Consider the following 15,208-nt stretch of genomic DNA (forward strand, 5'->3'; position numbering starts at 1 on the left):
CTTTGTGGCCTTTTGGATTTTTATTTCTTTTGGATCATATTTTTCTTTCTTGAGCATGTCTTTTTGAGGGGACATGTTGATCCTTGGATTTTTGTGGATTTATGGCTTTATGCATTTTAGTTTTGGCATCCAAATTACTTCCAATAGCAATGGTGCAGGTGCATGAGGATGGATGACTTAGAGATTTTATGGATGTCATGATGGAGGGAGAATGTTGGAACGAATTCAAGGATGTGTGCCTTTTTTTCTCTTGCTTAGGGATTGTTTGAGATGATGGAGTGACAGATGGAGGTATGTAAGGACCCAAAATTGATGGGAGGGATGGAGGGTCTAGCTTTGGAACATAAGGACCCAAACTGGATGTGGATGTGGAAGGAATGGACGTGTGGATATAAGGACCCAAAAGGGGTTTGGAAGATAGGGGATGGTGTGGTTTTTATTTATAAAAAGGGATTCTAGATTTAGGGGGGATGGAAGATATGCCAACATCTTGAGCATGAGATCTGTAGCCAATACCATACAAACTTTCATTTCTTTGACTTGAAGGGGTTCCAATATGCCTTGCTCATGGAGGTCTAATCCTTTGCCTTGATAATTCATTTTTTCACAAATTCTTTTTCCAATAGGATACTTATTATTTTGAAAACAAAGTGCAAGTCCATTTTGAGGGGGATGGGAGGTGGAAGGAATTGTAAGCTCTTGGAGAAAACCAAAGTGGATGAAGGTGGAAGAGCTAAGTTGATAGGTATGGGATTCATGGATAGCTTGGATAGGGGTGATGGGATCTTGTGTAGGATTGGGATCTTGTGGGGGATTAGGAGGAATATTAGGATCTTGAGATGGAGATGGAGGAATACTTTGATCCTGACTTGGGATGGGAACAAGTGGTGGAGTGGGAGGGATGATTGGATCTTGAGATGGAAGGATAGCATTGGATGGAGGAATTATTGTTTCTTGAGATGGAGTGGAGGGGATGAGATCATGAGATGAAGTGGAGGGTAGATGTGTAATTTGAGATGTAGAGCTATCATAAAATGGAGAGGAATCTATGTTAGCATGCTTTGGAACAAGCTCATGATATGTTGGGGTTGCGAGGATGTTGTGATGGAGGAGGAGGTGGATTATTCAACTTGGGTAGTATCATGAAGCTTAGAAGATTGAGGGTTGTCCTGATTTGGAGGGGATGGAGCTGGATGGAGGACTTGGGGAGATTGGGCAACTTTATTTTGAGGTGGGGATTTTGTCTCCTTTGCTAGCATTTCCTGGATAAAATTGCGGAGAAAGAACTTGGAGGATGGGGATGGTGTGGATTTTGGAGGATTAGGATTATGTCAAGGTTTAGGATTAGATGGAAGATTGTATTGGGATATGGATGGGGGAGAAGATGGCGGTATAGATGTTGGATGGGAGAGGTATGTAGATGAGGGATAATATGAAGACATGGATGGAGAATAAGATGGATTCCCCTTGTCAAAGGTAGGGGAAGGATAAGAGATGTGAAATGAATTAATGTGTTGAGGTAGAATGGATGAAGATATGATAGATGGATGGGAGGTTATGGGGTTAACTTGGTAAGCAGGTTGGGGTGGGTATGATTGATAAGGTGGACTATGAACTTTTGTGAGAATTTTCTCATACCAAGCTCTGATGTTTAAATGTGGAATTTGGGTAGCCAAATTTTTCTTTTATGAGTGCATATAGACCATGCAAGGGTAACCTCAAAATGATAAGAATGAGGTGACAATTTAGAATTGAATGGATAGACTTGATCAAGAAAAGTGATGAGATGATGCCAGATAAGGACAAGGACTTAGCAAATTCAGATTGGATTAAGGATTGATTTGATTTGATTTGATTGGATTGGTCCTTGGATTTGGAAAAGATTGATTAGATTAAGATGACACCTTAGCCCTTCGATTAGGACTTCGATGGGGTTTGATGATGTTGACCACAAAGTAAGGTCATAACCAAGCTAGGAAAAATTTAGACATTTGGATTAGGATCAATTGATCAAGCCTTCTTCCACTTAGGATAGCCTTATGTTCCTAAGCAAAAGAGGGTAAAAGGATTCAGTTTTTTATCAACCCAAAATGATTAAGCATAGGTACTTGGGGGAGATTCTTTCCCAAGCACAATAGCCAATTGATAATTGATTGAAGAGAAAGGTCCAAATCAAACTTTCACAAAGTATTAACCTTAGAATGAGGTTGATTGATTGATTGGATGACTTGATTGGTTGGATTGATTTGAATTAAATTAGAAAGTTGATGTGCTAATTCCTTGAGGATGAAATAAAATGATTACGAGAGAATGGATTGATGATAGGCAAAAGAAGGGGAAGGTTACCCAAGACTGGATTAATGATTGGATAGAGATAAATTAGTTGGGGATTGATGATTGTTTGGATGGACGAAGACTGATTGGGGATTTGGTCTTGAATAGAGTTGGCGAAATAGGGGTTTGACAATGACAAAGTGAAGATTGAAGGGCTTGGTCAAATTTGGGGAATGTTTTGGATGTTATCTACTCTTGGCAAGAGAAATTAAACAATGACAAACACATTAGCCAAGGTAATGCTTTATGACAAGCGTGAAAGTGATGGGGGCCTATATTAACCCAAACAAAATTTCACTGGTTTTGCACAAATGAAGACCCGTGTCAGACATACAACTTAGGTTGGAAATTAGAAACCATCCAATGGGCCTCTCGCATAAAGCGATACCTCAAACAAGCAAACAGATAGATATTCTGGTAGCACTAAATCCCCCTTACAACACACTCACTTCTCAGGCATACTAGATTCTCTTACCTCAAAGATTTGAATATCATATGAGGAATTCCTGTCTCATCTTGAGTGGGTACATGAGGGGTAACTTCGGGGTACGATCCGCATCCCCTGCACCATCAAATGTGGGATTTGGGCTACTACAACAACAAGGTTCTTAGTTATTTTCTGATAGTTCCAGTCCAACAATGAATTTGTGAAGTAAGCCACTTAAGGCTCTAACCAAGCTTATCGGTGCAGAGAAGGCCTCCACATGCATTGAATTCACTCAGCACTCTGGTCGTTTGACCAGGTTTTTTTTATAGCAGCTTGAAAACACACCGCTCGAGATCGTGCCAGGAGAGACGATATCCCCAACGTGTCCCAATTTGAAGTACCCTTGTGGGTTCATGAAATCCCTAATCAAAGATACCCCTCAACTACTAAAATAAAAAGCGGGTGTTGTTAATCGCTTTTCTCTTACATCAAAGATCCACAAAGGCAAGGGGAGAGGATACTAAGTGTAACAGTGGGTCCACCATACACAACGTGAAAGTGCACAAAACACAAAAAACACATGTTCATTTTAAACCCAAAATATGTGTTTCCTAGTCTAATGCATGAAATAAAATCTACTTTAGTGGAAAACCAAAAGCCTTCGACAAATGTCCTATAAAAGATGGTTAGTAGTTTATGATAATCGATCTTGGACAATCGAAAAAAACTATAAAAACAAGATGATTGGCCAAAAAAATGATTACAAAATTGAATCCATTATGATTTTCTAGGTAATTTCAAAAATAAGTTTAATGAAAAACTATTTCATATGCTAAAGTTACGTGCATTTAAAGTTCAAAAAAAGGGTTGAATTTGAACGTTTCAAACTATTTTTTTATGCATGATATGAAACATTTATTAATAACCCATTTAAGATATTTGAGCTCTCTTTCCAATGCATTTTTAATTTCAAAAATCCGACACCCGTGCAAAAAGTTATGCTCATTTTATGAAAACTACTTTTTTTTACTAAGCGCAAACGCCAAACGTCTATGCAGACACTGATTCAGACCAAATGTAGATGCCGATTCATAGTTTTTTATGAAAGATTTAAATAAAAAATTTAGGGAGGAAGATTTTTTTGACTAGATATGTCGATTTGGGGCTGCGAAGATGCTGAAATAGAGAGGTGGAGACGTTGATCTGCAGTTTCAACAAAAAAATGGTTAGGCGGAAAAACTATTTGAACGAAGATGCCGATTTGAGGATGAGGAGATGCCAAAACAAAGAGGTGGAGACACTGATGTACAGTTTGAGATGCCAATCCGCTAAACTTGCAAGAAAATTACTAAAAATCCGCAAAAAATGATTAGTAGAAAGTAACGTGGGTCCCACTGGGCATGCCAAAATGAAGATGAGAAAATGGTTAGAGTGCTCACATGCATGTATTAATTATAAAAACACAAATAAAATCATAAATATGCAAATGAATCTTTATACCTTCTTCTCCTCCCTCGGATTGAGCCTTAGGTGAAGTGCAGAATGCGCCTCTTCTCCACTTGATTGGATTGTCTCTTTGATAAGATTGTGGATTGCTCTCCACTACACAACGATAGTGATTTTGATTAGATGATAGGGATAGATGGATTGGCTTACATGAGACAAGATTTTTGGCATTATGATGGCATGATGGATGATTTTGGATCTTAAATGGATAGCATAAGATTACATAAAAAGTGGATATGGGAATAAAAGAGTAGCATAAGAATGTAATGGAAGTGAATGATTTGTGAGGAGATGAGACTCCAATTTATAGATTGGAGGAGGCCAAAATGGAGGGCTAAGATTGATTTTGGAATGAAGGGATAGGATTGAAAGAAAGAGTGGGAGAGGATTGAGAGGACAAAGTGGCAGAACCAAGGCATTTCTTGTCTCCACACTTCTCAAGATTCATGGGGAAGAGATCCTAAGTACATTGGGAAGAGAAAAAGGAATATATAATTTCTTGGGGGAAGGGAGGAATTACAAATTTCAAAATAAGAGATGTGTGGGAAGACTAAATGAGAAATTAAAAATTCCTTGGGAAGAGGATGCATAGGAAGAACTATCAACCATAAATGAAATAGATTGGACCAATCAATGGAAGCACTAAATATCAAGCAACTAGTTATCCTATCAACCATAAATGAAATAGATTGGACCAATCAATGGAAGCACTAAATATCAAGTTACTTAGTAACTAGTCTAAGTAACTTGATAATACCAACAATTTTATTGAATAACTCGGTATAATTGGTGTTTCCTATACTTTACACAAAGGATTTGGATTTGAGGCTCAATGGTAAAATATAACTAATGTGCATATGATATTGTTAAATTTTTTATTTTTTTTGGAAAAAAGGATAAAGACTGTAGACATCTAAAATTGTCCTGTCTAATTAAATAAATATTTTTATTTATTTAATTATTTTATCCTAAGTCTTCTATTAGTTAAATAGATCTTTATTTATTTAATTAATTCATAAATCCTCTTCTAAGCCTTTCCTCATTTAACTTTTATTTATTTAAATAATCCATTTCCTAAATTAAATAAATACTTTTATTTATTTAATTGATCCCACTTCTTCTATTAATTAAATAATTCTTTATTTATTTAATTAATTCATTAGCATTTTCTACCCATGACACATGTCATTCATCTCTTAATTCTTCTCTTACCTACCCCCTTTATCATTTAATTATTTCTTCTACCTACCTTTTAATCTTAGCCGACCATTTATCTTTACACCTCTTAATCTTATCCCTCCATTTCTTACAATGTCTTCTATATAAGAGGACACTTCTTTCATTATCAACCCTAATGACAAAATTAAGCCTTCTTATGATAAAGCTATCAACCACATTTTTGTTCTTTGTTGAGCTCTTGTGCACACATAAAATCTGAGAGCAAATATATTAAACAAGATCAATGGAGATAGGAGACAATGGAGATTGAAACCCTACTTGACATGTGAATGATATATCTTGGTTTATTTTATTTGTTTGCATGGTCTTAGGTATCTTCATTTGTGTATGGTGGATCATTTTTATTGTTGGGCTAGGGTTTTGTGGTTGGATCCTTGTTAGTCTTTCAATATTGTTATTTTCACTATCTGTTTTCACTATCCATTTAATATTGAATTTTTTTTTAAAAGATTACATAAATATTTTCAAATAGTAAAAGCTATCATAAAAATTAAAAAAAGGAAAAAACAACGAGATTTTCCATACATCCACCATCACCAAGAATCCAAAGATCTAACAAAACTAATGATATATAAACAACAATCAATCCTTATTGTTTTGAAAAAGATGAAGAAACTATGTAGCTTGATTAGGGGATTATAAATCCTAGTAAAAAACATTTCATCTTTGATGAGTTGTAGAAGCCCATTTGGTAAGAGAATCTGCAACAATATTTCATTCATAATGAATATATATATATATATATATATATATATATATATATATATATATATATATATATATATATATATATATATATATATATATATATATATATATATATATATATAAATATGGAATCAAAGTTCTTAGAAAAAGAATCTTTGCCACAAAAGAAGCCAATTGCTAAGGCGAGTCATTAAAACTCTCTTTATTCAAAAGAAAAACTAACATCATGAAATTCATCTCACAAATAACCTATTTCCAACCCAATTCACAAGCTTTCTCCAAATCTATAGGGAGAGAGTAAGCTTCTTGAGGGATGACAAGGGTGAAATCCTAAGGAATTTGGCAAGAATTAGGCACAAATGTAGAAACAAACAAGAAATATATAGAGTTTTTCGTAAGCCTAAGAACAACATTAAAATGATAGAGAAAATCCAAAACACGAAGAGGCAAAGAGAGAAATTAAAAAAACCAACCTAGAAACACCAAAAAGTAAACCCCAAATGCTAATAGAGAGCACTTCTTGCACTAAGGCACCAAAATATGATAGTGAGAGCGGCTAGGGAACATGCTTTGACCGTTGAGGGGGGCTTTGAAACACTCTAAATTATCCCAATGAAATGATAACTACAACATTAATAAAATTACATTTTATAGCCACATGACTCAAATCATTACAAAGAAAATCAACTCTCTAAGAAAACCATTACAATCTAGAGGCACAATTTGTTCAAACTCAAAATTTTCTTCCATATCCTTGATCCAATCGATCAACTCTTCTAGATTAAGGTTTACAAAAAATGTGGAAACTTCAATCTTTGACCTTTTTCCAATATTGGAAATAACCATAAAAAACCTAGCCTCATCAGGATCTCTGGCTACTTCTTGTTCTTCTTTGAACTGGTCTTCTTCTTGAGATTCACCATTTGTTTGATCTCTTTCCCTAATATCAACTCCTTTGTGCAACTCCTTTTATAGTGATTGAACTTGGCTCTAGGGGGCTCTAAAACCCTCTTTTGTCACAACATTATTTCTTCCACCATGATTCCTTCATGAGACATTTTTTCTCACTTTTCTCATAGACCCACAACCATAGTCTTGATGCACATTGCCTCACATTTTGCAATGTGAGATTATGCTTGAAGAAACCAAGATCAAAGAGACCATAAGATAGTACAATGACAAGAGAGATAAAATGTGACAAGAATAAACTATATTCCTATCAATAATGCCAAAAGAGATCAACTAGATCATCAAGATTATTACATACAATGTAGATGAGCCTGCTTATAAAGGTAAGGCTAAGAGACAAGAGAGAACACAATAATGACATGTGGCTCAATGAGATGCAAGTGTAGGTAGGAGTAGGTAGGAGAAATAGTAAAATATTCCATATGAGGTGGATCACCCACCGAAGGTGGAATTATCACTCCACAATAAGTGGATATGATATAGTAATAACAAGATCACACCATAAAGGCGTTGAGATCTCTTTTTGGTCTCTTATATGTTGACCTAGAAAGACATTTTTTTTTTACCTTATGCACTCTTCTCCCATTGTTCTTGTAGTTCCACTACCTTTGGGGGATGAGGTCAAATCAATGCAATATACTTGATATATATGAGTTATCATATGCACATACTGACCCTAGAGTTAGTGGATCCCTTATGTGTTCTATTTATTTGTTGTGTTCTCTATTTCCCTTGATTTTGTCCTTTCTTGTGGGCATATCGTAGTGGAAACATACTTATCTTTTGGATGCATGTATGCTTCCTTAAAGCTATTGTTGTTGGTAAGGCATATGCAATCATCTTAATATGGGGGCATACACTTCACTCTTTGTTAAATACCTTATGCACACACCACCAATTGATTTTTGTAGTCTTTTTTAAGGTTACTTATCAAATTGTGCCTCTTGCTTTGTAGTCTTCCCTTTTGGTAAATTTACTTAGATACAATGCTATCCTTGGTTATCCTTTGCACCATTCCTTTGGAAAATGTCTAAGCACACAATGCTTTGCTTGGTTATACTTGGGGTGAATTGACTAGCATAACACAACTTTCTAGACTATTCCAGTTCTCCTTTGCATCACTTTACATGACCTATAGTAAGTTTAACCTTACTAGGCTAGTGTAGTCATGATTTTTCTCTCTCTTCATGTTTTGCTCCTTTTGTCTTGGTTTTAGATTGATGAGGTCCTAAAGTCATTTGGGGGCTTGGTAATCCTTGTCTCTTTTACCTTGATAAAATTTTCTTATGCTTTGATCTACTTTATTGTGAGTATGAATGTATGTTCATACTCTCGCTAAAGTGGGGGCTAAATGTAGTGTTGTAAATTTCATCCCTATGCAATTTATCTCTTATCTAGGTCCAAATAGTATTCTTGGCCTTTCATGCCTTGACATGCTTGATCTAACCCTTTTCCACATTTCATTTTGGTTTCTCCTTCCCATTTTGGTCCTTAGGTCCCAATTTGAAGCCATATTGGAGGGATAAAGTAACCTAGGTCACCTTGATCCCTAGAGCGAGCCAATCAGGGCGCCTTGATCCCTAGTGTTTGGTCCCAAATATAAACCATTTAATGATCAACTTGGTTAAGTGATATTTCTTTGCTTGTGTTGGCCCGCTTTGAGTTTTACACCTTGAAATGCTTGGAGAGATATGTAAGCAAGGCATCCTCACTCATTTTTGGGTGGAATCATGAACTAAGGAGAAGGGGAGACAATGATATGATACCAATTGCACACCTCAAGTTCTCAAGAGCAAAAGATCAAGCATCAAGGCATTGAAGATTAGGAGTAATTTTTAAATCTATGCATTTGTGTTGGCATCCATGATCTTCTCTCCCTAAAGTCAACTACATTCAAGTCAACATCAAGCATCTGCATGAAAATTTCAACATCAAGAAGGTTTATGAAGGTATAAGAATTCCATTTCTAGTTCTAGGCTCTACTACCTAACAAGACACTTTCAATTCAAGTTTAATTCAATTTAATTTCAAGGTTGATTCTAAAATTGGGGTTTGACTTAGGTAAACCCCTTTCTAACCAACATTTTCCTTCTTTTCTATGTGTAGGAATAGGTGACAAACCTAAGAAAATAGGTACAAAATGAGTAGGAGGAGATCTACAATCTACTTGACTCATCGGAGCTAAAACTGTCATGAGTAGGTCGAGTAGGGCACCTTAGTCTTGGGAGCAGGTTGAGTTGGGCACCTTGCTCTCTCTAGTTTTGCCTGAAATTTAATTTGTAGGTTAGTTACAGTTTTCTCTGCTAGTTCTTCTTTTGGAATTTGTCTTTCAGTTACCAGTCTTCTTGTGCATACTAAAAAGTATCATTTCAACCTATTTGTAACTACATATTACATTCTTCATTTTTAACTTGCATAGTCATAGTCCCTACATAATAAAGGACAATTACATCCACTTTGTGCTAAAACCATCTTGAGCCTAGTGAATCATCCTCCTTCCAATGTAACCATATAGGAAATGAAATATATTCCTTGTTTGCATGGATAGGCTTGTGAATCCTATTTACCCTACCTTACAATTCCATCTTCTAAAGGAGGAGATAATTGTCACCTTAGAGGACATGTATAGGATACTATGGAGTCCTATGTGAGGCTGAAATGTGAGTTTAGTGGGACCATGTACACTAAGCATTATTGAGGAGAATTAGATTTACTACATTAGCCAAGTAATGCTTGGAGACTTTAGAGGTTGCATTTACATGTGCTAGATGCTACAAAAACCATGGATAATCCTATCTTACACACATACTCATCATTGTTGTCACTCTTGTAGTAGCACCCGATGAGTGAGGAATTCACTTGAATGGGAGCCTCATACACACGATCCAAGAGATGAAGGAGCATAACACCATCTTTTCATGGGGACAAAGCATGATGGCAAAACACTATTACAATCTTGAATGATCTATGTTTATAATGAGACTGATAGCTTGATGACCTTTACACTTCTCCAAGTGTGGGAATTTGAGCATATTACATGTATAAGGATAGTGGTCTATCTAATCAAGATCAACTAGATGTGATGACAAGCACACACTTACACAATAAGGAGACCATGTAAGAGAGAAGATCTATTGTATTGGAGGGTTGCATTTGATAGATTGGAGACTAGAAACATCATGTGGAGGTCATATATGACTATGATGGAATATAAATATATCATAGATAAGATGGTGAGGATGTAGTGGCATCAAATCTTCATCAACCACTATGAGTACATCGTTATGACATTCTACTATGATCGAGTGATACGACTATTTGGTTAGATACAGTGTACTCCTCGTCCACTACAAACTTACATGCAGTTAGCTTATAACATAGTGAGATATTGAGATGTGCCCTAACCTATTATGTTGGATGTTTCCATGTGTGATCTAGATGATGAGGAGTGAGATGGATTTCCAGTCTTTGGTGAGGATGATGTAGTGTATCTAAAAGATATATTAGATGGTTGAGCATTGGTCATCCTGCCTTGATGTTTCTCATAGACCACCCCACTAGTGATCTTAAGCCATAAGTTCAATGGAGAAATGACTCAAAGGAGGATGGGGGGGATGAGGATAGAGATGTACAAGATCAGGATCAATATCAACCTATTGTAGATTATAGAGGGAAGAGATCAAAATAGAGAGGAGATGGATGATGATACACCACTAGAGAGACACACTTCTCGAGCATGTGAATCCTGACCATAACCTTCTTCAACTAAGGCACCTAGTTATTATGAGCATGGAGTGATGAGTGATGTTGCCACTAATATGCCCATAGCTATAGTGATGATATGGTGTTAGGTACTCCTACCTCAATCGGTCTTGATTGGTGAGAAAAAGATCGAGGTGAAAACATTATATATACACACACATTGATTTAGAATGTTATATGTTTTCTTTTGATTTTAATATACATGATGAGATTATTGATTTCATACTTGTTTTATTTCTTGTAGTTGGCACATGAGGATAGTGTAACTTTGTGGTATTATTCTATCATAAATGTTAGTATTTTACTTTTGTACATGTCCTAATATTTGTAGTCCATATGCACATTTCTTTAATAGATTTTATTAAATGGTTCACATGGACAAAGTCCAAAACAGCCAAGAAGATATTTACCACCAATTTTAAAACTAATATTTTGGTAGTGGAAAATAATGAAAAATACATTAGCAATGGGGGCTCAAAATAGCTAGCAAATTAACCTTACCACTCACTAGTAATATGGCTCAACATGCATCGATGGAAGGAAATTTCATCCTTGTCATGTTATCATGTGGTCTCCATTTCAAGAGGTGTAACCCTAGCATACTAAAAAAAGTAGAAAAACGTATATTGGAGGGCACTAAGTAGAACTTAATAGTAAGAAACATTGAATTTTTGTTAAGCTCTCTTAGATATCAAAACATTAGGTGTGCCAAATTTTTTTATTTCATTCTACTTTACGTGGTACATTCTCTTCCAAGAACTTAGACCTTAGGAGCTCCATGACACACTAAGCTACAACACACCTACCACTTTTACTTAACAAGTTGGAAGATGTTTGTCTATCACTATCACTACAACAACCTTAGTAGGCATATATGAAAATGTGAAAAGATAGACAAGACATGTGAACTATTTTAAGAACACTACTACACCATGCTATGTGCCTTTTTCATTGTTGATAAAAACTAAAAAAAAAACCACAGTTAAGCAAATTTTTGAAACGTGGAGATAAATAACTTTCCTGTGAATAAACTGCAACAATGTAGTACTTTGCTAACAGTTACTTAAGGAGAAAAGTAAATATGAGAAACTGGGGGATGACCCCACATTGCAGCGATTAGTTGCAAGCTTCCTAAATGGGAGGTCTTAAGTTCAAATCTCAAAAGCATTATTCAATATAAAAAAAATAAAAAATTGAGAAACTGATCAAGACCAGTAAGACTAATCTAGCATTTTGTGAAGCTTTTGCATAGTTTGTAACAAATTCAACATTGCATTCGATAGCTAGTGCTGCAACATGCGGAATTAGAACAATTCTACACATAAGTTGTCTATGTTACTTTAGAGATAAAACACCGAATGCTTTTAAAATTAGAAAACCATATATAAGATGTTTTTAAGAAACAATTCTATTAATAGACCGCACATTTCTATCATATATCAATGAATTAACTTCAAAAATATTATTTCATGTACTAATGTTGGATCCAAATACAATACAAAAAGCAAGAAACCCTTAATAAATTTTAGCAATATTTATAGAAAAGTAAAAAGATAAGAGAATTCCATGAATGACATGTTTTGCAAAAACCATTTCTCTAATACCATTTGATAACATCCACACTTATAAATATGAAAATAAGATAATGTAGAAGATAGACCACACACAACACAAGAGATGTTTGTAGGGCAAGGTAACATAATATCCAATATATGGAGAAAAAAAATAACATTTTAGAGCATATTATTCGCCTTAAGGGAGAAGCCACTCCATATTGTATCTTCAAGAGATCCCAAGCACAATACCAAACATTTTGTACATTCCCCACATTATATCCACCTTCTTTATATAGACATCCTCCTAATAATATATTGGATGGGTAAACCACTAAACCCATGTATGCCTACTCATCACCTTATATAATCAATTGCACTCTATCCAAATGACCCAATATAACTAAATCATGGGATATTTATCAAATAGTCTGACCTGACCATCAATTTATATACATTACAACTTATATAATCAATTTTTTTCAACATATTTGTTGATGATGGCTTCAATTTCTATTTTAAATAACATGAATTCTTGTGGGTCCATCCATGTTATCATCTTAAATTCATCAATCTTTCTATTGGGAGGAAGGAAGATAAAACCATTTGACAAGTTTAATCCATTTTCATTCCACTGCATAGTACATACATCCACTGGCCATCCTGATCCAAAGTCAACTTCATTAAATCCCAACCACCTCCAATCACTTAGAAGTATATTACCTTGGTTACTAGAAACATCACCAGTAAATTGGTCTTCATCAATCATTGATTTAAGATACTTGTCAGTTATTGACATCTTTGCTTTCTTTATAATGCTCACTATATATGAAAGAGGTTGGTTCATGAGTTCATGGATGGTAGCCTTTGCACATGCAACACCAAAACCATTTCCATAGTATCCATTTGGTAGTGGTGGATTAAGTGATTCCCTCCCATCTACTGCAAATAAAACATCCATACTTTGTATATATGGAATTTCAAGTGCCTTTGTCCTTGCTCTCCAAACCAAAGCTGTAACAATTTCAAATGTAGTGCAAATTTCTCCACATTCTTGCATAATTACTTGCTTCATACATTTTATTGCCTTAGATTCTAAACTAAGAGAAATTTGAATTGATTCTTTAGATATTGGAGGTGGCCATGAGTCAGATGTACTCCCCCTTTTTTCTTCAATCAAGTCTAAGTCATGAACCAACAACTTACTTGGCTTAAGAAGCTCTCTATCCCATATTGGTTTCACAGAGGGCATAGCATCTCCCCTAGCCATCTCTCCAAGACCTTTGAGAAATTGTCCTAACCCTCGTCCATCACATACACTATGATGGAAGGTCACTGCTACAACAAACCCTCCACATGTGAAATGATTTACCTATAGTAAAAATGATCAAGAAACATTGAATTAATAAAGAAACAAATTAAAAACAAAATTCAAGTCACTTCAACAACAAACCCTGCACATGTGAAACCATTTACCTAGAGTAAAATTGACCAAAAAACATTATATTAATAAACATAAACAAACTTTAATACTATTGATAGAAATAAATATATGAATTGAATAACCATTAATCAATTCTACAAACAAAGTTAATAGAGATATATTACATGTTAATATATGATTCAGTAAGTTCAAATCCTAATGTTATTTTCTAATTATATAGTATGAAAGCTTGAAAAAAAACTATTTCATTTTATTCTATTTTAAGGTAAGGTTACCTGAATAACCATGGGATGAAGCTCCTCAACATCTGTACTGAAAGGGAACGTATAGAGCAGCTGTTTAAATGATGGCTTGAGGTATTCCAAATCTCGGAGGACTGATAGGCTATTGTCTACCATGGCTTCCACAAAGAGAACACCTTCTCCTGTGCACTCCAATTGAAGCTTCCCATCTTCTTTCTTTCTCAGTCTGCCACCCAGAGGATAATAATACACCAGCACCTTTGACAGAGCCTCCCGAATTGTTTTGGCAGGTTCTGCTAACTTATTTTCACAACCCTCGTACACAAGCAACGTATTAAAGACCAATCTCACTACTGGCTGGTTATCGAGATTGGACAAATAGAGGGTGTCTTGAGGTGACGGCATGCATGGTGGCACCAGGCAACGATCTACAATCTTCACATTTAACTCTCCTAAACCTTCATTCTCCATTATAATGGAACCTTCTTCTCTTTACTTTGGCTTCTTTCCTTAAAAGGATCTAGTAATCAAATGCAGATGATTGAAATATGGATTTCTATTAGTCTATATATATAGCAGAGATCAGATATGAAGTTGTAATGTTAATCTTATGGAAAGATCTGTTAGGTGTTGACTTGCGCAACTGTACAATTTTAGTCTATTGACGTTTTCTCTTTATTTGGTTTCTTTGCTGATTGCTGTCTAGGTGTTGATTTGGATGACCCGGCCTTCCATAAGATTCTAGAATAGGTATTGAATTTAATTTAAGCGATTTTGTAACTTTAATACAACATACTCAAAATTTTAGAGAGAGATGAAGTTGTAATGTTAATCTCATGGAAAGTTCTGTTAGGTGTTGATTTGGATGACCCAGCCTTCCATGAGATTCTAGAATAGATATTGAATTTAATTTAGGCGACTTTGTAACTTTAATACAACATACTCAAAATTTTAGATTGTAACTTATCCATCATCATTTAATTGATAATTTTTTATCATAATGTTATTGAGTTAAATACCTTCA

The 15,208-nt window shown here is 35.1% G+C and overlaps 1 protein-coding gene across 1 annotated transcript; it reads right to left on the reverse strand.

Annotated features, from left to right (window-relative positions):
• Window positions 1–12,623: 12,623 nt before the first annotated feature.
• LOC131063160 (3'-N-debenzoyl-2'-deoxytaxol N-benzoyltransferase) lies at window positions 12,624–14,734 on the reverse strand. Its single transcript, XM_057996936.2, has 2 exons — window positions 14,218–14,734; window positions 12,624–13,870 (listed from the first exon to the last, which is right to left on the reverse strand). The coding sequence occupies exons 1-2, from the start codon at window positions 14,653–14,655 to the stop codon at window positions 12,971–12,973; spliced, it is 1,338 nt and encodes a 445-aa protein (XP_057852919.2). The 5' UTR covers window positions 14,656–14,734; the 3' UTR covers window positions 12,624–12,970.
• Between the last annotated feature and the right edge of the window lie 474 nt (window positions 14,735–15,208).

This window comes from Cryptomeria japonica, chromosome 11 (assembly GCF_030272615.1).
Source record: "Cryptomeria japonica chromosome 11, Sugi_1.0, whole genome shotgun sequence".
Classification (NCBI taxonomy): Eukaryota; Viridiplantae; Streptophyta; class Pinopsida; order Cupressales; family Cupressaceae; genus Cryptomeria; species Cryptomeria japonica.